At 51.9% G+C, this 24860-nt stretch overlaps 1 protein-coding gene across 1 annotated transcript; it reads right to left on the minus strand.

The window, feature by feature from the left end:
• Positions 1–720: 720 nt before the first annotated feature.
• Positions 721–22934, minus strand: LOC116435468. Its single transcript, XM_032091805.1, has 30 exons — positions 22923–22934; positions 21741–21905; positions 20877–21015; positions 19863–20050; positions 19253–19405; positions 18922–19032; positions 17929–18067; positions 16915–17102; positions 16296–16448; positions 15965–16075; positions 14972–15110; positions 13958–14313; positions 13339–13491; positions 13008–13118; positions 12015–12153; positions 11001–11188; positions 10382–10534; positions 10051–10161; positions 9058–9196; positions 8044–8231; positions 7425–7577; positions 7094–7204; positions 6101–6239; positions 5135–5274; positions 4516–4668; positions 4185–4295; positions 3192–3330; positions 2178–2365; positions 1559–1711; positions 721–1338 (listed from the first exon to the last, which is right to left on the minus strand). Exons 1-30 carry the CDS (start codon positions 22932–22934, stop codon positions 1141–1143), a joined length of 4521 nt encoding a protein of 1506 aa, XP_031947696.1. The 3' UTR covers positions 721–1140.
• Between the last annotated feature and the right edge of the window lie 1926 nt (positions 22935–24860).

Genomic DNA, 24860 nt, shown 5'->3' on the forward strand with positions numbered 1-24860 from the left:
CCTTAAGCTTTGTGGAAAGCAGCTGTAAGGGTTTGGTTTGGGTCATTTCTGGGGGCTGTGACACCACCCTGTTGCAGTCCTGATCTGCGGAGATGCCAAACCCTTTGTGCAACTGCTGCAGCCCTTGTTTTGTGTGCACCTCAAGGTGCAAGAGCAGCAATTGTGCCTTGGTCATTCACCAGGAGGAGAAAAAGCCAGGTCAGTAACACTCAGAATTCCCATGCTTGCACTCACCGTGAACTTCGTAAGCCATGTAGGTGGTGAGTCCGCTGCACATAGCGGCAATGGTTGCTCCGTAGGAGTTGAGGTTGTTGACCAATCCATTGGTGACAAAGGTGATGTGCTTGGTAGGTCTTCCAAAACTGATCAGGTTCTAAAGATCAAATAGCAGCATTGAGCAAGCTCAGTGCTGGGATCTGGTTCCTGCTAGGCCTATTCCTAGGCCTGGAATGAGGACTCGGGGCTGGCTGTTTGAGTCCCAACTGCCTTTAGGGACACCTTTCAATCCCCTTGGGGCCTGTGGGAGCACTAGCAAGCCTTGAAGGCAGCTGCAAAGGCAGAGCTCGTTCTAAGGGAGTCAAGGTGCAGGGAGCCCGAGGGGAAGTGGCAGCGCAAGGAAAGCGCTGAAGAGGAGAAGAGGAGTGTGGCCGCTCTGTGTAGCCAGTGCTGGGCTCCTTGCAAAGCATTTGCTCAGTCGCTGCCCTCGGCCCTCAGAGGCACTCGGGCTGTCGGCTGGAAGGCCGGCAGCAGAAGTGTCTTGCTGCAGCCCGTTCTAAACGGGAGCCAAAGAGGGCAGCAGCAAGCCCGGGCAGATCCATTTGCTCTCGGACTATTTGCAGGTGGTGCTTAAGACCTCTCTGAGAGCCCTGGCTGCTCTAGCGGGACGAGTCTTTCTGAACGGCTCTCGCGGCGTTGTTTCAAAGGAATTGCCGGTCTCTTTTCCTCCTGGAGTGCTTTGTGGCCTGGCCCAATTCCCTGGCTGCTGGTGTTCCCTCGCACGCCCTCTCAAGGTTCTCAGAGAAAGCGGAGCTGGGGGAGGGAACGATGCAGCCCCTTTCTTCTTTTGGCAAAGCATTCCTACAACAATTTTCCAATCTACACTACTGTTGAGAGAAAGGAAAGCCTGCCACTAGTGACAACCTAATCGTTTCCATAAAGAAAAAGCACATGAAGAAAGGGCCCGCTGATCCCCAGGGTCAGGAAGCTGCTACTCCTTAGGAATCTTACCCTGCTCTCTTGTGCCAGGCGGGCCAGATTATCAAAGCGGGGCATCTCGTTTCTGTTCATGACGGAAATGTAGCAGGCGTTCTGTTGCGTGACTTTGGTTGCAATGACGCCCTGTAAAATCAAGTCATCGAGCACTCAACATTTACATTTTCCAACTGTTAACATTGGGATGAAGTCAGGATGGAAACCGTAACAAATGCTGCGACTTTCTACCCCACATCGTGGACTCCAAACATTCAGAATAGAGAAACAAGCCCCGTTCCTGGGCCCACTGGAGCAGGAGCCAGTCTCCTCGTCGGCTTTGTGAACGAGCAGCCCCCCTGCCACTCACCGTGTTGTAGTTCCAGATGGTTTTCCAGGACCCGCTGATGCTGTTTTGCTCAATGACTGCCACACGCCATTGCCTGTTGATGAGCACAATTTGGGACTGGCCACCAATGATGACTTGCGTGTTGTTGCCTGGGATGCCGGGAATCTGCTGAGACTGAAAAGCCAAGGGAAAGAAGACGTTTGGCCTTTGAAGGGAGACAGTGATATCCCCAAAGCTTTAGAAAAATCCCTGCTACAATAGAAGAAGCGCTGGCCCCAGGACAGTGCCGGCACTGCCCTCATTCTTTTTCAAAGGACGCAGAATCAAGGCTGTGGCATTGGGCAAAGGCCCTAAGAATTCTTTTCAAGCATTCAGTGAATCATTGCTGCATCTGACAGCTGTCATCTGGTGCCTTCAGAGGTTGATGCGTGTAAGACCACTGGCCACAGTCAATCCAGGCTCAAGGTCTTGGATGGAAACCTCTGCTGACCCACGGCTCTGTTTCAGCATGTGCACCCTCGAGCAGGAAGCTCTCGAAAGAGGAGATGCCAGGCCAGAAGGGCATCAGGCTTGGCTTTGGGCAGCAGCTCTGGAGCCCCCCCATTTGGTTCAAGAAAGGTAAGGGCTAAGGTTTTCTCACCGGGAAAGGTCCAGTCCAATTGCCATTCCAACCGCCAGTCCAATTGCCTTGCCAACCGCCAGTCCAATTGTCATTCCAACCACCATTCCAATTGCCATTGCCATTGCCATTGCAGTATGTCAGCTCAACAACTCTCAGGACATTGAGCGTAATGCATGATCCCAAGTTCACCTGGGGTCCTTGGAAAGCTAGAAAAGAAAAGACAAAACCCCATGAGCTGAAAGACCGTGGTTGCCTTTCTGCAGGAGGGTGCTGGTGTTGCTCAGAGCCAGGCAGGTTCTGAAGGATTGCTGCACTAGGAATGTTTGAGCTGTACGAGGGACAGATTCCCTTGGAGAGCCCAAAGAGCACCAGCTCTGTGGCTCAGCAAGGAATGCCCACAAAGAGGTGCTCTTGAAACCCCTTTGGCATTTCCCGTGCAGAAATCGGGGCTCTATGGCACTCGCTCCTGGGAATCCCGATGGCTGGGCATTACAGGGTGAGGCTGCTGGCAGTTCACGGGCCCAGGCATATGGGCTGTGACGTTCTGCAAGAATCCTACCAAGTGCAGGTCATTAAAGCCCTGGGGAATGCGACTGCTGCCACTGAGAAAAACCTCGAGGGATTGAAGCCGCTTGGCTTAGTGTTGTGAAGCACCGGGGTTTGGTGGCTGCCTGGATCACACTCGTCAGCAAGCTCTGCCCTGAAGGACAGCGGTTCTTAGAATGACCCATTTTCTTGACTGGGCATTACAGGGGAGCTCAGTGTGGGTTGAAACACTCTGGGCCCAAATCGAAGCCCCCTTAAGCTTTGTGGAAAGCAGCTGTAAGGGTTTGGTTTGGGTCATTTCTGGGGGCTGTGACACCACCCTGTTGCAGTCCTGATCTGCGGAGATGCCAAACCCTTTGTGCAACTGCTGCAGCCCTTGGTTTGTGTGCACCTCAAGGTGCAAGAGCAGCAATTGTGCCTTGGTCATTCACCAGGAGGAGAAAAAGCCAGGTCAGTAACACTCAGAATTCCCATGCTTGCACTCACCGTGAACTTCGTAAGCCATGTAGGTGGTGAGTCCGCTGCACATAGCGGCAATGGTTGCTCCGTAGGAGTTGAGGTTGTTGACCAATCCATTGGTGACAAAGGTGATGTGCTTGGTAGGTCTTCCAAAACCGATCAGGTTCTAAAGATCAAATAGCAGCATTGAGCAAGCTCAGTGCTGGGATCTGGTTCCTGCTAGGCCTATTCCTAGGTCTGGAATGAGGACTCGGGGCTGGCTGTTTGAGTCCCAACTGCCTTTAGGGACACCTTTCAATCCCCTTGGGGCCTGTGGGAGCACTAGCAAGCCTTGAAGGCAGCTGCAAAGGCAGAGCTCGTTCTAAGGGAGTCAAGGTGCAGGGAGCCCGAGGGGAAGTGGCAGCGCAAGGAAAGCGCTGAAGAGGAGAAGAGGAGTGTGGCCGCTCTGTGTAGCCAGTGCTGGGCTCCTTGCAAAGCATTTGCTCAGTCGCTGCCCTCGGCCCTCAGAGGCACTCGGGCTGTCGGCTGGAAGGCCGGCAGCAGAAGTGTCTTGCTGCAGCCCGTTCTAAACGGGAGCCAAAGAGGGCAGCAGCAAGCCCAGGCAGATCCATTTGCTCTCGGACTATTTGCAGGTGGTGCTTAAGACCTCTCTGAGAGCCCTGGCTGCTCTAGCGGGACGAGTCTTTCTGAACGGCTCTCGCGGCGTTGTTTCAAAGGAATTGCCGCTCTCTTTTCCTCCTGGAGTGCTTTGTGGCCTGGCCCAATTCCCTGGCTGCTGGTGTTCCCTCGCACGCCCTCTCAAGGTTCTCAGAGAAAGCGGAGCTGGGGGAGGGAACGATGCAGCCCCTTTCTTCTTTTGGCAAAGCATTCCTACAACAATTTTCCAATCTACACTACTGTTGAGAGAAAGGAAAGCCTGCCACTAGTGCCAACCTAATCGTTTCCATAAAGAAAAAGCACATGAAGAAAGGGCCCGCTGATCCCCAGGGTCAGGAAGCTGCTACTCCTTAGGAATCTTACCCTGCTCTCTTGTGCCAGGCGGGCCAGATTATCAAAGCGGGGCATCTCGTTTCTGTTCATGACGGAAATGTAGCAGGCGTTCTGTTGCGTGACTTTGGTTGCAATGACGCCCTGTAAAATCAAGTCATCGAGCACTCAACATTTACATTTTCCAACTGTTAACATTGGGATGAAGTCAGGATGGAAACCGTAACAAATGCTGCGACTTTCTACCCCACATCGTGGACTCCAAACATTCAGAATACAGAAACAAGCCCCGTTCCTGGGCCCGCTGGAGCAGGAGCCAGTCTCCTCGTCGGCTTTGTGAACGAGCAGCCCCCCTGCCACTCACCGTGTTGTAGTTCCAGATGGTTTTCCAGGACCCGCTGATGCTGTTTTGCTCAATGACTGCCACACGCCATTGCCTGTTGATGAGCACAATTTGGGACTGGCCACCAATGATGACTTGCGTGTTGTTGCCTGGGATGCCGGGAATCTGCTGAGACTGAAAAGCCAAGGGAAAGAAGACGTTTGGCCTTTGAAGGGAGACAGTGATATCCCCAAAGCTTTAGAAAAATCCCTGCTACAATAGAAGAAGCACTGGCCCCAGGACAGTGCCGGCACTGCCCTCATTCTTTTCCAAAGGACCCAGAATCAAGGCTGTGGCATTGGGCAAAGGCCCTAAGAATTCTTTTCAAGCATTCAGTGAATCATTGCTGCATCTGACAGCTGTCATCTGGTGCCTTTGGAGGTTGATGCGTGCAAGACCACTGGCCACAGTCAATCCAGGCTCAAGGTCTTGGATGGAAACCTCTGCTGACCCACGGCTCTGTTTCAGCATGTGCACCCTCGAGCAGGAAGCTCTCGAAAGAGGAGATGCCAGGCCAGAAGGGCATCAGGCTTGGCTTTGGGCAGCAGCTCTGGAGCCCCCCCATTTGGTTCAAGAAAGGTAAGGGCTAAGGTTTTCTCACCGGGAAAGGTCCAGTCCAATTGCCATTCCAACCACCATTCCAATTGCCGTTGCCATTGCCATTGCAGTACTTCAGCTCAACAACTCTCAGGACATTGAGCGTAATGCATGATCCCAAGTTCACCTGGGGTCCTTGGAAAGCTAGAAAAGAAAAGACAAAACCCCATGAGCTGAAAGACCGTGGTTGCCTTTCTGCAGGAGGGTGCTGGTGTTGCTCAGAGCCAGGCAGGTTCTGAAGGATTGCTGCACTAGGAATGTTTGAGCTGTACGAGGGACAGATTCCCTTGGAGAGCCCAAAGAGCACCAGCTCTGTGGCTCAGCAAGGAATGCCCACAAAGAGGTGCTCTTGAAACCCCTTTGGCATTTCCCGTGCAGAAATCGGGGCTCTATGGCACTCGCTCCTGGGAATCCCGATGGCTGGGCATTACAGGGTGAGGCTGCTGGCAGTTCACGGGCCCAGGCATATGGGCTGTGACGTTCTGCAAGAATCCTACCAAGTGCAGGTCATTAAAGCCCTGGGGAATGCGACTGCTGCCACTGAGAAAAACCTCGAGGGATTGAAGCCGCTTGGCTTAGTGTTGTGAAGCACCGGGGTTTGGTGGCTGCCTGGATCACACTCGTCAGCAAGCTCTGCCCTGAAGGACAGCGGTTCTTAGAATGACCCATTTTCTTGACTGGGCATTACAGGGGAGCTCAGTGTGGGTTGAAACACTCCGGGCCCAAATCGAAGCCCCCTTAAGCTTTGTGGAAAGCAGCTGTAAGGGTTTGGTTTGGGTCATTTCTGGGGGCTGTGACACCACCCTGTTGCAGTCCTGATCTGCGGAGATGCCAAACCCTTTGTGCAACTGCTGCAGCCCTTGGTTTGTGTGCACCTCAAGGTGCAAGAGCAGCAATTGTGCCTTGGTCATTCACCAGGAGGAGAAAAAGCCAGGTCAGTAACACTCAGAATTCCCATGCTTGCACTCACCGTGAACTTCATAAGCCATGTAGGTGGTGAGTCCGCTGCACATAGCGGCAATGGTTGCTCCGTAGGAGTTGAGGTTGTTGACCAATCCATTGGTGACAAAGGTGATGTGCTTGGTAGGTCTTCCAAAACCGATCAGGTTCTAAAGATCAAATAGCAGCATTGAGCAAGCTCAGTGCTGGGATCTGGTTCCTGCTAGGCCTATTCCTAGGTCTGGAATGAGGACTCGGGGCTGGCTGTTTGAGTCCCAACTGCCTTTAGGGACACCTTTCAATCCCCTTGGGGCCTGTGGGAGCACTAGCAAGCCTTGAAGGCAGCTGCAAAGGCAGAGCTCGTTCTAAGGGAGTCAAGGTGCAGGGAGCCCGAGGGGAAGTGGCAGCGCAAGGAAAGCGCTGAAGAGGAGAAGAGGAGTGTGGCCGCTCTGTGTAGCCAGTGCTGGGCTCCTTGCAAAGCGTTTGCTCAGTCGCTGCCCTCGGCCCTCAGAGGCACTCGGGCTGTCGGCTGGAAGGCCGGCAGCAGAAGTGTCTTGCTGCAGCCCGTTTTAAACGGGAGCCAAAGAGGGCAGCAGCAAGCCCGGGCAGATCCATTTGCTCTCGGACTATTTGCAGGTGGTGCTTAAGACCTCTCTGAGAGCCCTGGCTGCTCTAGCGGGACGAGTCTTTCTGAACGGCTCTCGCGGCGTTGTTTCAAAGGAATTGCCGCTCTCTTTTCCTCCTGGAGTGCTTTGTGGCCTGGCCCAATTCCCTGGCTGCTGGTGTTCCCTCGCACGCCCTCTCAAGGTTCTCAGAGAAAGCGGAGCTGGGGGAGGGAACGATGCAGCCCCTTTCTTCTTTTGGCAAAGCATTCCTACAACAATTTTCCAATCTACACTACTGTTGAGAGAAAGGAAAGCCTGCCACTAGTGCCAACCTAATCGTTTCCATAAAGAAAAAGCACATGAAGAAAGGGCCCGCTGATCCCCAGGGTCAGGAAGCTGCTACTCCTTAGGAATCTTACCCTGCTCTCTTGTGCCAGGCGGGCCAGATTATCAAAGCGGGGCATCTCGTTTCTGTTCATGACGGAAATGTAGCAGGCGTTCTGTTGCGTGACTTTGGTTGCAATGACGCCCTGTAAAATCAAGTCATCGAGCACTCAACATTTACATTTTCCAACTGTTAACATTGGGATGAAGTCAGGATGGAAACCGTAACAAATGCTGCGACTTTCTACCCCACATCGTGGACTCCAAACATTCAGAATACAGAAACAAGCCCCGTTCCTGGGCCCGCTGGAGCAGGAGCCAGTCTCCTCGTCGGCTTTGTGAACGAGCAGCCCCCCTGCCACTCACCGTGTTGTAGTTCCAGATGGTTTTCCAGGACCCGCTGATGCTGTTTTGCTCAATGACTGCCACACGCCATTGCCTGTTGATGAGCACAATTTGGGACTGGCCACCAATGATGACTTGCGTGTTGTTGCCTGGGATGCCGGGAATCTGCTGAGACTGAAAAGCCAAGGGAAAGAAGACGTTTGGCCTTTGAAGGGAGACAGTGATATCCCCAAAGCTTTAGAAAAATCCCTGCTACAATAGAAGAAGCGCTGGCCCCAGGACAGTGCCGGCACTGCCCTCATTCTTTTCCAAAGGACCCAGAATCAAGGCTGTGGCATTGGGCAAAGGCCCTAAGAATTCTTTTCAAGCATTCAGTGAATCATTGCTGCATCTGACAGCTGTCATCTGGTGCCTTTGGAGGTTGATGCGTGCAAGACCACTGGCCACAGTCAATCCAGGCTCAAGGTCTTGGATGGAAACCTCTGCTGACCCACGGCTCTGTTTCAGCATGTGCACCCTCGAGCAGGAAGCTCTCGAAAGAGGAGATGCCAGGCCAGAAGGGCATCAGGCTTGGCTTTGGGCAGCAGCTCTGGAGCCCCCCCATTTGATTCAAGAAAGGTAAGGGCTAAGGTTTTCTCACCGGGAAAGGTCCAGTCCAATTGCCATTCCAACCGCCAGTCCAATTGCCTTGCCAACCGCCAGTCCAATTGTCATTCCAACCACCATTCCAATTGCCATTGCCATTGCCATTGCAGTATGTCAGATCCACAACTTTCAGGACATTGAGCGTAATGCATGATCCCAAGTTCACCTGGGGTCCTTGGAAAGCTAGAAAAGAAAAGACAAAACCCCATGAGCTGAAAGACCGTGGTTGCCTTTCTGCAGGAGGATGCTGGTGTTGCTCAGAGCCAGGCAGGTTCTGAAGGATTGCTGCACTAGGAATGTTTGAGCTGTACGAGGGACAGATTCCCTTGGAGAGCCCAAAGAGCACCAGCTCTGTGGCTCAGCAAGGAATGCCCACAAAGACGTGCTCTTGAAACCCCTTTGGCATTTCCCATGCAGACATCGGGGCTCTATGGCACTCGCTCCTGGGAATCCCGATGGCTGAGCATTACAGGGTGAGGCTGCTGGCAGTTCACGGGCCCAGGCATATGGGCTGTGACGTTCTGCAAGAATCCTACCAAGTGCAGGTCATTAAAGCCCTGGGGAATGCGACTGCTGCCACTGAGAAAAACCTCGAGGGATTGAAGCCGCTTGGCTTAGTGTTGTGAAGCACCGGGGTTTGGTGGCTGCCTGGATCACACTCGTCAGCAAGCTCTGCCCTGAAGGACAGCGGTTCTTAGAATGACCCATTTTCTTGACTGGGCGTTACAGGGGAACTCAGTGTGGGTTGAAACACTCCGGGCCCAAATCGAAGCCCCCTTAAGCTTTGTGGAAAGCAGCTGTAAGGGTTTGGTTTGGGTCATTTCTGGGGGCTGTGACACCACCCTGTTGCAGTCCTGATCTGCAGAGATGCCAAACCCTTTGTGCAACTGCTGCAGCCCTTGGTTTGTGTGCACCTCAAGGTGCAAGAGCAGCAATTGTGCCTTGGTCATTCACCAGGAGGAGAAAAAGCCAGGTCAGTAACACTCAGAATTCCCATGCTTGCACTCACCGTGAACTTCGTAAGCCATGTAGGTGGTGAGTCCGCTGCACATAGCGGCAATGGTTGCTCCGTAGGAGTTGAGGTTGTTGACCAATCCATTGGTGACAAAGGTGATGTGCTTGGTAGGTCTTCCAAAACCGATCAGGTTCTAAAGATCAAATAGCAGCATTGAGCAAGCTCAGTGCTGGGATCTGGTTCCTGCTAGGCCTATTCCTAGGTCTGGAATGAGGACTCGGGGCTGGCTGTTTGAGTCCCAACTGCCTTTAGGGACACCTTTCAATCCCCTTGGGGCCTGAGGGAGCACTAGCAAGCCTTGAAGGCAGCTGCAAAGGCAGAGCTCGTTCTAAGGGAGTCAAGGTGCAGGGAGCCCGAGGGGAAGTGGCAGCGCAAGGAAAGCGCTGAAGAGGAGAAGAGGAGTGTGGCCGCTCTGTGTAGCCAGTGCTGGGCTCCTTGCAAAGCATTTGCTCAGTCGCTGCCCTCGGCCCTCAGAGGCACTCGGGCTGTCGGCTGGAAGGCCGGCAGCAGAAGTGTCTTGCTGCAGCCCGTTCTAAACGGGAGCCAAAGAGGGCAGCAGCAAGCCCGGGCAGATCCATTTGCTCTCGGACTATTTGCAGGTGGTGCTTAAGACCTCTCTGAGAGCCCTGGCTGCTCTAGTGGGACGAGTCTTTCTGAACGGCTCTCGCGGCGTTGTTTCAAAGGAATTGCCGCTCTCTTTTCCTCCTGGAGTGCTTTGTGGCCTGGCCCAATTCCCTGGCTGCTGGTGTTCCCTCGCACGCCCTCTCAAGGTTCTCAGAGAAAGCGGAGCTGGGGGAGGGAACGATGCAGCCCCTTTCTTCTTTTGGCAAAGCATTCCTACAACAATTTTCGAATCTACACTACTGTTGAGAGAAAGGAAAGCCTGCCACTAGTGCCAACCTAATCGTTTCCATAAAGAAAAAGCACATGAAGAAAGGGCCCGCTGATCCCCAGGGTCAGGAAGCTGCTACTCCTTAGGAATCTTACCCTGCTCTCTTGTGCCAGGCGCGCCAGATTATCAAAGCGGGGCATCTCGTTTCTGTTCATGACGGAAATGTAGCAGGCGTTCTGTTGCGTGACTTTGGTTGCAATGACGCCCTGTAAAATCAAGTCATCGAGCACTCAACATTTACATTTTCCAACTGTTAACATTGGGATGAAGTCAGGATGGAAACCGTAACAAATGCTGCGACTTTCTACCCCACATCGTGGACTCCAAACATTCAGAATACAGAAACAAGCCCCGTTCCTGGGCCCGCTGGAGCAGGAGCCAGTCTCCTCGTCGGCTTTGTGAACGAGCAGCCCCCCTGCCACTCACCGTGTTGTAGTTCCAGATGGTTTTCCAGGACCCGCTGATGCTGTTTTGCTCAATGACTGCCACACGCCATTGCCTGTTGATGAGCACAATTTGGGACTGGCCACCAATGATGACTTGCGTGTTGTTGCCTGGGATGCCGGGAATCTGCTGAGACTGAAAAGCCAAGGGAAAGAAGACGTTTGGCCTTTGAAGGGAGACAGTGATGTCCCCAAAGCTTTAGAAAAATCCCTGCTACAATAGAAGAAGCGCTGGCCCCAGGACAGTGCCGGCACTGCCCTCATTCTTTTCCAAAGGACCCAGAATCAAGGCTGTGGCATTGGGCAAAGGCCCTAAGAATTCTTTTCAAGCATTCAGTGAATCATTGCAGCATCTGACAGCTGTCATCTGGTGCCTTTGGAGGTTGATGTGTGCAAGACCACTGGCCACAGTCAATCCAGGCTCAAGGTCTTGGATGGAAACCTCTGCTGACCCACGGCTCTGTTTCAGCATGTGCACCCTCGAGCAGGAAGCTCTCGAAAGAGGAGATGCCAGGCCAGAAGGGCATCAGGCTTGGCTTTGGGCAGCAGCTCTGGAGCCCCCCCATTTGATTCAAGAAAGGTAAGGGCTAAGGTTTTCTCACCGGGAAAGGTCCAGTCCAATTGCCATTCCAACCGCCAGTCCAATTGCCTTGCCAACCGCCAGTCCAATTGTCATTCCAACCACCATTCCAATTGCCATTGCCATTGCCATTGCAGTATGTCAGATCCACAACTTTCAGGACATTGAGCGTAATGCATGATCCCAAGTTCACCTGGGGTCCTTGGAAAGCTAGAAAAGAAAAGACAAAACCCCATGAGCTGAAAGACCGTGGTTGCCTTTCTGCAGGAGGATGCTGGTGTTGCTCAGAGCCAGGCAGGTTCTGAAGGATTGCTGCACTAGGAATGTTTGAGCTGTACGAGGGACAGATTCCCTTGGAGAGCCCAAAGAGCACCAGCTCTGTGGCTCAGCAAGGAATGCCCACAAAGACGTGCTCTTGAAACCCCTTTGGCATTTCCCATGCAGACATCGGGGCTCTATGGAACTCGCTCCTGGGAATCCCGATGGCTGAGCATTACACGGTGAGGCTGCTGGCAGTTCATGGGCCCAGGCATATGGGCTGTGACGTTCTGCAAGAATCCTACCAAGTGCAGGTCATTAAAGCCCTGGGGAATGCGACTGCTGCCACTGAGAAAAACCTCGAGGGATTGAAGCCGCTTGGCTTAGTGTTGTGAAGCACCGGGGTTTGGTGGCTGCCTGGATCACACTCGTCAGCAAGCTCTGCCCTGAAGGACAGCGGTTCTTAGAATGACCCATTTTCTTGACTGGGCGTTACAGGGGAACTCAGTGTGGGTTGAAACACTCCGGGCCCAAATCGAAGCCCCCTTAAGCTTTGTGGAAAGCAGCTGTAAGGGTTTGGTTTGGGTCATTTCTGGGGGCTGTGACACCACCCTGTTGCAGTCCTGATCTGCAGAGATGCCAAACCCTTTGTGCAACTGCTGCAGCCCTTGGTTTGTGTGCACCTCAAGGTGCAAGAGCAGCAATTGTGCCTTGGTCATTCACCAGGAGGAGAAAAAGCCAGGTCAGTAACACTCAGAATTCCCATGCTTGCACTCACCGTGAACTTCGTAAGCCATGTAGGTGGTGAGTCCGCTGCACATAGCGGCAATGGTTGCTCCGTAGGAGTTGAGGTTGTTGACCAATCCATTGGTGACAATGGTGATGTGCTTGGTAGGTCTTCCAAAACCGATCAGGTTCTAAAGATCAAATAGCAGCATTGAGCAAGCTCAGTGCTGGGATCTGGTTCCTGCTAGGCCTATTCCTAGGTCTGGAATGAGGACTCGGGGCTGGCTGTTTGAGTCCCAACTGCCTTTAGGGACACCTTTCAATCCCCTTGGGGCCTGAGGGAGCACTAGCAAGCCTTGAAGGCAGCTGCAAAGGCAGAGCTCGTTCTAAGGGAGTCAAGGTGCAGGGAGCCCGAGGGGAAGTGGCAGCGCAAGGAAAGCGCTGAAGAGGAGAAGAGGAGTGTGGCCGCTCTGTGTAGCCAGTGCTGGGCTCCTTGCAAAGCATTTGCTCAGTCGCTGCCCTCGGCCCTCAGAGGCACTCGGGCTGTCGGCTGGAAGGCCGGCAGCAGAAGTGTCTTGCTGCAGCCCGTTCTAAACGGGAGCCAAAGAGGGCAGCAGCAAGCCCGGGCAGATCCATTTGCTCTCGGACTATTTGCAGGTGGTGCTTAAGACCTCTCTGAGAGCCCTGGCTGCTCTAGCGGGACGAGTCTTTCTGAACGGCTCTCGCGGCGTTGTTTCAAAGGAATTGCCGCTCTCTTTTCCTCCTGGAGTGCTTTGTGGCCTGGCCCAATTCCCTGGCTGCTGGTGTTCCCTCGCACGCCCTCTCAAGGTTCTCAGAGAAAGCGGAGCTGGGGGAGGGAACGATGCAGCCCCTTTCTTCTTTTGGCAAAGCATTCCTACAACAATTTTCCAATCTACACTACTGTTGAGAGAAAGGAAAGCCTGCCACTAGTGCCAACCTAATCGTTTCCATAAAGAAAAAGCACATGAAGAAAGGGCCCGCTGATCCCCAGGGTCAGGAAGCTGCTACTCCTTAGGAATCTTACCCTGCTCTCTTGTGCCAGGCGGGCCAGATTATCAAAGCGGGGCATCTCGTTTCTGTTCATGACGGAAATGTAGCAGGCGTTCTGTTGCGTGACTTTGGTTGCAATGACGCCCTGTAAAATCAAGTCATCGAGCACTCAACATTTACATTTTCCAACTGTTAACATTGGGATGAAGTCAGGATGGAAACCGTAACAAATGCTGCGACTTTCTACCCCACATCGTGGACTCCAAACATTCAGAATACAGAAACAAGCCCCGTTCCTGGGCCCGCTGGAGCAGGAGCCAGTCTCCTCGTCGGCTTTGTGAACGAGCAGCCCCCCTGCCACTCACCGTGTTGTAGTTCCAGATGGTTTTCCAGGACCCGCTGATGCTGTTTTGCTCAATGACTGCCACACGCCATTGCCTGTTGATGAGCACAATTTGGGACTGGCCACCAATGATGACTTGCGTGTTGTTGCCTGGGATGCCGGGAATCTGCTGAGACTGAAAAGCCAAGGGAAAGAAGACGTTTGGCCTTTGAAGGGAGACAGTGATGTCCCCAAAGCTTTAGAAAAATCCCTGCTACAATAGAAGAAGCGCTGGCCCCAGGACAGTGCCGGCACTGCCCTCATTCTTTTCCAAAGGACCCAGAATCAAGGCTGTGGCATTGGGCAAAGGCCCTAAGAATTCTTTTCAAGCATTCAGTGAATCATTGCTGCATCTGACAGCTGTCATCTGGTGCCTTTGGAGGTTGATGCGTGCAAGACCACTGGCCACAGTCAATCCAGGCTCAAGGTCTTGGATGGAAACCTCTGCTGACCCACGGCTCTGTTTCAGCATGTGCACCCTCGAGCAGGAAGCTCTCGAAAGAGGAGATGCCAGGCCAGAAGGGCATCAGGCTTGGCTTTGGGCAGCAGCTCTGGAGCCCCCCCATTTGATTCAAGAAAGGTAAGGGCTAAGGTTTTCTCACCGGGAAAGGTCCAGTCCAATTGCCATTCCAACCGCCAGTCCAATTGCCTTGCCAACCGCCAGTCCAATTGTCATTCCAACCACCATTCCAATTGCCATTGCCATTGCCATTGCAGTACTTCAGCTCAACAACTCTCAGGACATTGAGCGTAATGCATGATGCCAAGTTCACCTGGGGTCCTTGGAAAGCTAGAAAAGAAAAGACAAAACCCCATGAGCTGAAAGACCGTGGTTGCCTTTCTGCAGGAGGGTGCTGGTGTTGCTCAGAGCCAGGCAGGTTCTGAAGGATTGCTGCACTAGGAATGTTTGAGCTGTACGAGGGACAGATTCTCTTGGAGAGCCCAAAGAGCACCAGCTCTGTGGCTCAGCAAGGAATGCCCACAAAGAGGTGCTCTTGAAACCCCTTTGGCATTTCCCGTGCAGAAATCGGGGCTCTATGGCACTCGCTCCTGGGAATCCCGATGGCTGAGCATTACAGGGTGAGGCTGCTGGCAGTTCACGGGCCCAGGCATATGGGCTGTGACGTTCTGCAAGAATCCTACCAAGTGCAGGTCATTAAAGCCCTGGGGAATGCGACTGCTGCCACTGAGAAAAACCTCGAGGGATTGAAGCCGCTTGGCTTAGTGTTGTGAAGCACCGGGGTTTGGTGGCTGCCTGGATCACACTCGTCAGCAAGCTCTGCCCTGAAGGACAGCGGTTCTTAGAATGACCCATTTTCTTGACTGGGCGTTACAGGGGAGCTCAGTGTGGGTTGAAACACTCCGGGCCCAAATCGAAGCCCCCTTAAGCTTTGTGGAAAGCAGCTGTAAGGGTTTGGTTTGGGTCATTTCTGGGGGCTGTGACACCACCCTGTTGCAGTCCTGATCTGCGGAGATGCCAAACCCTTTGTGCAACAGCTGCAGCCCTTGGTTTGTGTGCACCTCAAGGTGCAAGAGCAGCAATTGTGCCTTGGTCATTCACCAGGAGGAGAAAAAGCCAGGTCAGTAACACTCAGAATTCCCATGCTTGCACTCACCGTGAACTTCATAAGCCATGTAGGTGGTGAGTCCGCTGCACATAGCGGCAATGGTTGCTCCGTAGGAGTTGAGGTTGTTGACCAATCCATTGGTGACAAAGGTGATGTGCTTGGTAGGTCTTCCAAAACCGATCAGGTTCTAAAGATCAAATAGCAGCATTGAGCAAGCTCAGTGCTGGGATCTGGTTCCTGCTAGGCCTATTCCTAGGTCTGGAATGAGGACTCGGGGCTGGCTGTTTGAGTCCCAACTGCCTTTAGGGACACCTTTCAATCCCCTTGGGGCCTGTGGGAGCACTAGCAAGCCTTGAAGGCAGCTGCAAAGGCAGAGCTCGTTCTAAGGGAGTCAAGGTGCAGGGAGCCCGAGGGGAAGTGGCAGCGCAAGGAAAGCGCTGAAGAGGAGAAGAGGAGTGTGGCCGCTCTGTGTAGCCAGTGCTGGGCTCCTTGCAAAGCATTTGCTCAGTCGCTGCCCTCGGCCCTCAGAGGCACTCGGGCTGTCGGCTGGAAGGCCGGCAGCAGAAGTGTCTTGCTGCAGCCCGTTCTAAACGGGAGCCAAAGAGGGCAGCAGCAAGCCCGGGCAGATCCATTTGCTCTCGGACTATTTGCAGGTGGTGCTTAAGACCTCTCTGAGAGCCCTGGCTGCTCTAGTGGGACGAGTCTTTCTGAACGGCTCTCGCGGCGTTGTTTCAAAGGAATTGCCGCTCTCTTTTCCTCCTGGAGTGCTTTGTGGCCTGGCCCAATTCCCTGGCTGCTGGTGTTCCCTCGCACGCCCTCTCAAGGTTCTCAGAGAAAGCGGAGCTGGGGGAGGGAACGATGCAGCCCCTTTCTTCTTTTGGCAAAGCATTCCTACAACAATTTTCCAATCTACACTACTGTTGAGAGAAAGGAAAGCCTGCCACTAGTGCCAACCTAATCGTTTCCATAAAGAAAAAGCACATGAAGAAAGGGCCCGCTGATCCCCAGGGTCAGGAAGCTGCTACTCCTTAGGAATCTTACCCTGCTCTCTTGTGCCAGGCGGGCCAGATTATCAAAGCGGGGCATCTCGTTTCTGTTCATGACGGAAATGTAGCAGGCGTTCTGTTGCGTGACTTTGGTTGCAATGACGCCCTGTAAAATCAAGTCATCGAGCACTCAACATTTACATTTTCCAACTGTTAACATTGGGATGAAGTCAGGATGGAAACCGTAACAAATGCTGCGACTTTCTACCCCACATCGTGGACTCCAAACATTCAGAATACAGAAACAAGCCCCGTTCCTGGGCCCGCTGGAGCAGGAGCCAGTCTCCTCGTCGGCTTTGTGAACGAGCAGCCCCCCTGCCACTCACCGTGTTGTAGTTCCAGATGGTTTTCCAGGACCCGCTGATGCTGTTTTGCTCAATGACTGCCACACGCCATTGCCTGTTGATGAGCACAATTTGGGACTGGCCACCAATGATGACTTGCGTGTTGTTGCCTGGGATGCCGGGAATCTGCTGAGACTGAAAAGCCAAGGGAAAGAAGACGTTTGGCCTTTGAAGGGAGACAGTGATGTCCCCAAAGCTTTAGAAAAATCCCTGCTACAATAGAAGAAGCGCTGGCCCCAGGACAGTGCCGGCACTGCCCTCATTCTTTTCCAAAGGACCCAGAATCAAGGCTGTGGCATTGGGCAAAGGCCCTAAGAATTCTTTTCAAGCATTCAGTGAATCATTGCTGCATCTGACAGCTGTCATCTGGTGCCTTTGGAGGTTGATGCGTGCAAGACCACTGGCCACAGTCAATCCAGGCTCAAGGTCTTGGATGGAAACCTCTGCTGACCCACGGCTCTGTTTCAGCATCTGCACCCTTGAGCAGGAAGCTCTCGAAAGAGGAGATGCCAGGCCAGAAGAACATCAGGCTTGGCTTTGGGCAGCAGCTCTGGAGCTCCCCCATTTGATTCAAGAAGGGTAAGGGCTAAGGTTTTCTCACCGGGAAAGGTCCAGTCCAATTGCCATTCCAACCGCCAGTCCAATTGCCTTGCCAACCGCCAGTCCAATTGTCATTCCAACCACCATTCCAATTGCCATTGCCATTGCCATTGCAGTATGTCAGATCCACAACTTTCAGGACATTGAGCGTAATGCATGATCCCAAGTTCACCTGGGGTCCTTGGAAAGCTAGAAAAGAAAAGACAAAACCCCATGAGCTGAAAGACCGTGGTTGCCTTTCTGCAGGAGGGTGCTGGTGTTGCTCAGAGCCAGGCAGGTTCTGAAGGATTGCTGCACTAGGAATGTTTGAGCTGTACGAGGGACAGATTCCCTTGGAGAGCCCAAAGAGCACCAGCTCTGTGGCTCAGCAAGGAATGCCCACAAAGACGTGCTCTTGAAACCCCTTTGGCATTTCCCGTGCAGAAATCGGGGCTCTATGGCACTCGCTCCTGGGAATCCCGATGGCTGAGCATTACACGGTGAGGCTGCTGGCAGTTCACGGGCCCAGGCATATGGGCTGTGACGTTCTGCAAGAATCCTACCAGGTGCAGGTCATTAAAGCCCTGGGGAATGCGACTGCTGCCACTGAGAAAAACCTCGAGGGATTGAAGCCGCTTGGCTTAGTGTTGTGAAGCACCGGGGTTTGGTGGCTGCCTGGATCACACTCGTCAGCAAGCTCTGCCCTGAAGGACAGCGGTTCTTAGAATGACCCATTTTCTTGACTGGGCGTTACAGGGGAGCTCAGTGTGGGTTGAAACACTCCGGGCCCAAATCGAAGCCCCCTTAAGCTTTGTGGAAAGCAGCTGTAAGGGTTTGGTTTGGGTCATTTCTGGGGGCTGTGACACCACCCTGTTGCAGTCCTGATCTGCGGAGATGCCAAACCCTTTGTGCAACTGCTGCAGCCCTTGGTTTGTGTGCACCTCAAGGTGCAAGAGCAGCAATTGTGCCTTGGTCATTCACCAGGAGGAGAAAAAGCCAGGTCAGTAACACTCAGAATTCCCATGCTTGCACTCACCGTGAACTTCGTAAGCCATGTAGGTGGTGAGTCCGCTGCACATAGCGGCAATGGTTGCTCCGTAGGAGTTGAGGTTGTTGACCAATCCATTGGTGACAAAGGTGATGTGCTTGGTAGGTCTTCCAAAACCGATCAGGTTCTAAAGATCAAATAGCAGCATTGAGCAAGCTCAGTGCTGGGATCTGGTTCCTGCTAGGCCTATTCCTAGGTCTGGAATGAGGACTCGGGGCTGGCTGTTTGAGTCCCAACTGCCTTTAGGGACACCTTTCAATCCCCTTGGGGCCTGTGGGAGCACTAGCAAGCCTTGAAGGCAGCTGCAAAGGCAGAGCTCGTTCTAAGGGAGTCAAGGTGCAGGGAGCCCGAGGGGAAGTGGCAGCGCAAGGAAAGCGCTGAAGAGGAGAAGAGGAGTGTGGCCGCTCTGTGTAGCCAGTGCTGGGCTCCTTGCAAAGCATTTGCTCAGTCGCTGCCCTCGGCCCTCAGAGGCACTCGGGCTGTCGGCTGGAAGGCCGGCAGCAGAAGTGTCTTGCTGCAGCCCGTTCTAAACGGGAGCCAAAGAGGGCAGCAGCAAGCCCGGGCAGATCCATTTGCTCTCGGACTATTTGCAGGTGGTGCTTAAGACCTCTCTGAGAGCCCTGGCTGCTCTAGTGGGACGAGTCTTTCTGAACGGCTCTCGCGGCGTTGTTTCAAAGGAATTGCCGCTCTCTTTTCCTCCTGGAGTGCTTTGTGGCCTGGCCCAATTCCCTGGCTGCTGGTGTTCCCTCGCACGCCCTCTCAAGGTTCTCAGAGAAAGCGGAGCTGGGGGAGGGAACGATGCAGCCCCTTTCTTCTTTTGGCAAAGCATTCCTACAACAATTTTCCAATCTACACTACTGTTGAGAGAAAGGAAAGCCTGCCACTAGTGCCAACCTAATCGTTTCCATAAAGAAAAAGCACATGAAGAAAGGGCCCGCTGATCCCCAGGGTCAGGAAGCTGCTACTCCTTAGGAATCTTACCCTGCTCTCTTGTGCCAGGCGGGCCAGATTATCAAAGCGGGGCATCTCGTTTCTGTTCATGACGGAAATGTAGCAGGCGTTCTGTTGCGTGACTTTGGTTGCAATGACGCCCTGTAAAATCAAGTCATCGAGCACTCAACATTTACATTTTCCAACTGTTAACATTGGGATGAAGTCAGGATGGAAACCGTAACAAATGCTGCGACTTTCTACCCCACATCGTGGACTCCAAACATTCAGAATAGAGAAACAAGCCCCGTTCCTGGGCCCGCTGGAGCAGGAGCCAGTCTCCTCGTCGGCTTTGTGAACGAGCAGCCCCCCTGCCACTCACCGTGTTGTAGTTCCAGATGGTTTTCCAGGACCCGCTGATGCTGTTTTGCTCAATGACTGCCACACGCCATTGCCTGTTGATGAGCACAATTTGGGACTGGCCACCAATGATGACTTGCGTGTTGTTGCCTGGGATGCCGGGAATCTGCTGAGACTGAAAAGCCAAGGGAAAGAAGATGTTTGGCCTTTGAAGGGAGACAGTGATATCCCCAAAGCTTTAGAAAAATCCCTGCTACAATAGAAGAAGCGCTGGCCCCAGGACAGTGCCGGCACTGCCCTCATTCTTTTCCAAAGGACCCAGAATCAAGGCTGTGCTCTTGGGCAAAGGCCCTAAGAATTCTTTTCAAGCATTCAGTGAATCATTGCTGCATCTGACAGCTGTCATCTGGTGCCTTTGGAGGTTGATGCGTGCAAGACCACTGGCCACAGTCAATCCAGGCTCAAGGTCTTGGATGGAAACCTCTGCTGACCCACGGCTCTGTTTCAGCATGTGCACCCTCGAGCAGGAAGCTCTCGAAAGAGGAGATGCCAGGCCAGAAGGGCATCAGGCTTGGCTTTGGGCAGCAGCTCTGGAGCCCCCCCATTTGGTTCAAGAAATGAACCTTTCTCACCGGGAAAGGTCCAGTCCAATTGCCATTCCAACCGCCAGTCCAATTGCCTTGCCAACCGCCAGTCCAATTGCCATTCCAACCACCATTCCAATTGCCATTGCCATTGCCATTGCAGTATGTCAGATCCACAACTTTCAGGACATTGAGCGTAATGCATGATCCCAAGTTCACCTGGGGTCCTTGGAAAGCTAGAAAAGAAAAGACAAAACCCCATGAGCTGAAAGACCGTGGTTGCCTTTCTGCAGGAGGGTGCTGGTGTTGCTCAGAGCCAGGCAGGTTCTGAAGGATTGCTGCACTAGGAATGTTTGAGCTGTACGAGGGACAGATTCCCTTGGAGAGCCCAAAGAGCACCAGCTCTGTGGCTCAGCAAGGAATGCCCACAAAGACGTGCTCTTGAAACCCCTTTGGCATTTCCCATGCAGACATCGGGGCTCTATGGCACTCGCTCCTGGGAATCCCGATGGCTGAGCATTACAGGGTGAGGCTGCTGGCAGTTCACGGGCCCAGGCATATGGGCTGTGACGTTCTGCAAGAATCCTACCAAGTGCAGGTCATTAAAGCCCTGGGGAATGCGACTGCTGCCACTGAGAGAAACCTCGAGGGATTGAAGCCGCTTGGCTTAGTGTTGTGAAGCACCGGGGTTTGGTGGCTGCCTGGATCACACTCGTCAGCAAGCTCTGCCCTGAAGGACAGCGGTTCTTAGAATGACCCATTTTCTTGACTGGGCGTTACAGGGGAGCTCAGTGTGGGTTGAAACACTCCGGGCCCAAATCGAAGCCCCCTTAAGCTTTGTGGAAAGCAGCTGTAAGGGTTTGGTTTGGGTCATTTCTGGGGGCTGTGACACCACCCTGTTGCAGTCCTGATCTGCGGAGATGCCAAACCCTTTGTGCAACTGCTGCAGCCCTTGGTTTGTGTGCACCTCAAGGTGCAAGAGCAGCAATTGTGCCTTGGTCATTCACCAGGAGGAGAAAAAGCCAGGTCAGTAACACTCAGAATTCCCATGCTTGCACTCACCGTGAACTTCGTAAGCCATGTAGGTGGTGAGTCCGCTGCACATAGCGGCAATGGTTGCTCCGTAGGAGTTGAGGTTGTTGACCAATCCATTGGTGACAAAGGTGATGTGCTTGGTAGGTCTTCCAAAACCGATCAGGTTCTAAAGATCAAATAGCAGCATTGAGCAAGCTCAGTGCTGGGATCTGGTTCCTGCTAGGCCTATTCCTAGGTCTGGAATGAGGACTCGGGGCTGGCTGTTTGAGTCCCAACTGCCTTTAGGGACACCTTTCAATCCCCTTGGGGCCTGTGGGAGCACTAGCAAGCCTTGAAGGCAGCTGCAAAGGCAGAGCTCGTTCTAAGGGAGTCAAGGTGCAGGGAGCCCGAGGGGAAGTGGCAGCGCAAGGAAAGCGCTGAAGAGGAGAAGAGGAGTGTGGCCGCTCTGTGTAGCCAGTGCTGGGCTCCTTGCAAAGCATTTGCTCAGTCGCTGCCCTCGGCCCTCAGAGGCACTCGGGCTGTCGGCTGGATGCCTTAGGAAACAACCCAATGAATTTGAATGCTAAGAACCTGTTACTTCTTAGGTATCTTACCCTGCTCTCTGCAGCCAATCGGGCCAAATTATCAAAGCTGGGCATCTCATTTCTGTTCATTGCAGAAATGTAGCAGGTGTTCTGTTGTGTGAGTTTCGTTGCAATGATGCCCTGTAAAATAAAATTATCAAGCACTCACAATTCAGTTTTTCTTTTGAGTTTGTGATAAAGTTGGGATTGAAGCAGTTATGAATGCCAAGACTTTCTACCCCATATTGTTTACTTCAAATGGTCAGAATACAGAAACGATTCCCATCCCTTGGTCATCTTTGGAACAATCTCGTTCCCTGCCACTCACCGTGTTGTAGTTCCAGACAGTTTTCCATGATAAATTTTTGCTCTTTTGCTCAATAATTGCCACCCGTGTTTGACTATTGATCTGCACGCCTTGTGAGATATCGGTGATAGTGATTTGGGACTCTCCACCAAAGATGATTTGCTGGTTTTGATTTATCTGCTGCGACTGGAAAACCAAATGGAGCACTTTTAGATGGACGTGTTAGTCAGTGTCATTTCCAATGCTTTTAAAAAAACCCTGCTACAATAGAAGAAGTTCTGTCCCCCCTGTAAGACCCAGGAGTGCCCTCAGTATTTTCAAATGGACCCAGAATCAAGGCTGTGGCATTGGACAATAGCCATAAGAATTCTTTTTAAGGATTCCCTGAATCCTTGCTGCATCTGACAGCTGTCATCTGGCGCCTTTAGAATTTCATCTGTCAGAGAAAACTTCAATTCCTTTTCTCTAAAGTGGTGGAGAAAGAATCAAGGAGATCTCATGAAGCGGGGAACATAGAAAGAGCAGCCATTCATGTGGAAATTGGTCACTGTACTCACGTAATCAGCAAGGGCTGGAGTCAGGACAAGTCCAAGAAGGACTGCAGTCAAAATCTGGAATGAAAATCAAATACAAAAGTGTACCTGCAGCTCTGGCTGACAAATCCGGTCATGAGAATCCTCCTTCCCTTTTCCTAATCTGATGTTTAAGGGTCCTCCTTTCATCCTGGCATTGCAACAGTGCCCTAAAAGGGAGTCACCCTTGCTTTACCCCAGGGTGCTGCACAGGAGACACATTTCCCACTTGCTCTTTCAAGAGCTGAATCTGCAGTTGTTTCTCAGACCTGTGCAGGCACACACAGGTATTTTACAAGAGTGAGGAGAAAGCTTTTCCATTTCTCGTGCTCTGGCATTACAGGGAAGGGGTTGATCCACTAGTGCAGTGCTCCAGTTGTGCAAAAGCGTTGACAATGATGGACATGGATTAGGCTTCCTGCTTTCTGAATCATGTACAGGCAAGCTGTGAAAAGATCCTTACCTCCTCAGCTCCTTTGGGGAACAGGGGCTGAGCTGCTCATTCTGGAGGAGCAAAATGTCCCCAGAGAAAGCCTTTGTGCTCTAGAGAGGCAGAAGCACTTCTGAGGGATAAAGGAATGGGTTTGGATCAAAGTTTCAGTTTATAAGGAAGAAAAGCATGCATACTTACAGGGAGATTCATCCTGACTGCAGAGCTGACGCTCCTGCAGGTAGAAAGAGCAATGTGAACCTCCCACCTTTTATATGTTTTCAGAATTCTCAGTGGAAGGACTGAATGTTGCAATAAAATTATTTTGCCATTTGTATCCCTGTCACTTGTCCCTGAAAATTATTTCCTGCTGTAACTACTTGATAAATAAGGGGATTGTACTTTTGAACATTTTGACCTGCTGGAGTCTGATAGTTATCAGATAGGAATCCATTTGCAGTGAAAAATTAAATATGTTTATAGTATTTTTCTGACATGTGCTATTTACTTTTGAAAATTCACATCAAACTTAAGACCGGAGATATCCTAGGGCTTAAAGAAGAACATAAAAAGCTTTGCATTTGACAAAATAAGGAAAAGCCTTTTTACCTTCCAAAATGCACTGTATGTTATCAGGTTACCATAGCACCCACTAAAATACAGTGGTGAGGGCTGAGGTATCTGTGCCTCCATGGACTTGGCAGAGCAGCCCTGAGACATTTTCACTTTTCCAGTTTTATTCATTTATAATTGTTGACAGACTTTTCCTCCTAAGTGCATGAAGTTATAGCAGTTTTGCAAGCATCTGGACCTTGCAGACGGTATTTTGGTCTCCTGTTGGAATTCTGGCTTTAAGCGGGACCGTATTGCAGCAGGCATTGTCCCTTGCCAGGAGCAGCTGTGCCCTGCTGTGCCCTGCATGGAGGCCAGGGAGGCTCTGGTTGGAGTGGACAGCGGCTGTCCCTGTTTGTTTGCGAGGCTGCCGGGCTCTTGTGCTGTGCGGTGACCGCGGGGCTGCGAGATCTGCACCACAGGCTCTGCTCAGGTCACATCCCGGCTGCCTGGGGGCGCATGGGATCATCATCTGTGACAGGGCTCCACAGCCCCCAGACAGACATTCCCAGTGCCTCCCAATAGGATCAGGGAAGAGGGCTGTGCCTGTGTGGTCGCCGGGAAAATGCAGTGTCGAGTTGGAAAAGGAGAGGAGAGTCTCTCCAGAAACCCCAGGCAAGTCAGATGGGAACTTTTGTTTAAATACTGCAACCCTACGGTTGCTTTTCTTTGGAGGCACTAAAAATTTCTTGGGTGCAGTTTTGCTTTTGGTTTTCATGTCAGTTGACCCTTAGAGTCCCCAAAAGGCTTTTCCTGAAGAGAGCAGGCTGCTATGTCCTTTCCTTAGAGTAACCCTGGGGTGTTCCTGAGTGGGTAAAGTGTCTCTTAGAGTAACTCCTTTCAAACAGCAAGGAAAGGGCCCCTGAGCGAGGAGGGAAGGTGAAGATGTGGTGTTTTCCAGACAGAGCGAGTACTGAAGTTTTAGATGAAGAAAGTAGGCTCAGAGTTTTTTTGCTTTACTTTTAGCATAACACCTGTTTTCAACCCCAGATTTCATTTAATACACTTATTCTATTATTTGCGATTCCATTTCTGGGCTGGTCAGAGAAATAGTGCATCTGTCTATTTACAATTGGCTGTATTGCATGGCAGTATTTATCTTTAAAACAAAACATTTCACATTGCATCACATTACTAAGTTTTTCTATGTTAATTAGAAGTCAAAATAAAAATCAGTTGTACTGATCTCATGTTATCTTAACTATGGGTAACGTAGTAGGTATAGCACCATTTTCTTCTAGTATTGATGAATAATTGCTCAAGGCAGCATGTGAAGTCTCCCTGGGAAATTGTACTGGAAAAGGTTTAAATGCCAAAATTGGGATTTTGCAAGAACATTAGTTTTGTGACTTGTCTTTGGAATTGCTTCTGCTTTTTCAAAGGGTTTGTAAAAACACAGCACAGACCAATATAGGTTGATGATAAATTTTACTCAGACTCAACAGCTTCCAGATAGAGCAGAAAAAAGATAAATCATTGAAAATATGATCAAGAGAAGGTTACCGAGGGGAAAAATCTTACTTATGG

This window comes from Corvus moneduloides, chromosome 27, assembly GCF_009650955.1.
Source record: "Corvus moneduloides isolate bCorMon1 chromosome 27, bCorMon1.pri, whole genome shotgun sequence".
In the NCBI taxonomy this organism is placed as follows: Eukaryota; Metazoa; Chordata; class Aves; order Passeriformes; family Corvidae; genus Corvus; species Corvus moneduloides.

What these genes read in the sequence shown, in the direction of transcription:
- LOC116435468 (XM_032091805.1), bottom strand. An exon ending in CATGGCTTACGAAGTTCACG is followed by an intron (nt 17,103 to 17,928) that starts GTGAGTGCAAGC and finishes TTTCTTTTCTAG; the next exon opens with CTTTCCAAGGACCCCAGGTG. An exon ending in GCCTGGCACAAGAGAGCAGG is followed by an intron (nt 3,331 to 4,184) that starts GTAAGATTCCTA and finishes TTTGATCTTTAG; the next exon opens with AACCTGATCGGTTTTGGAAG.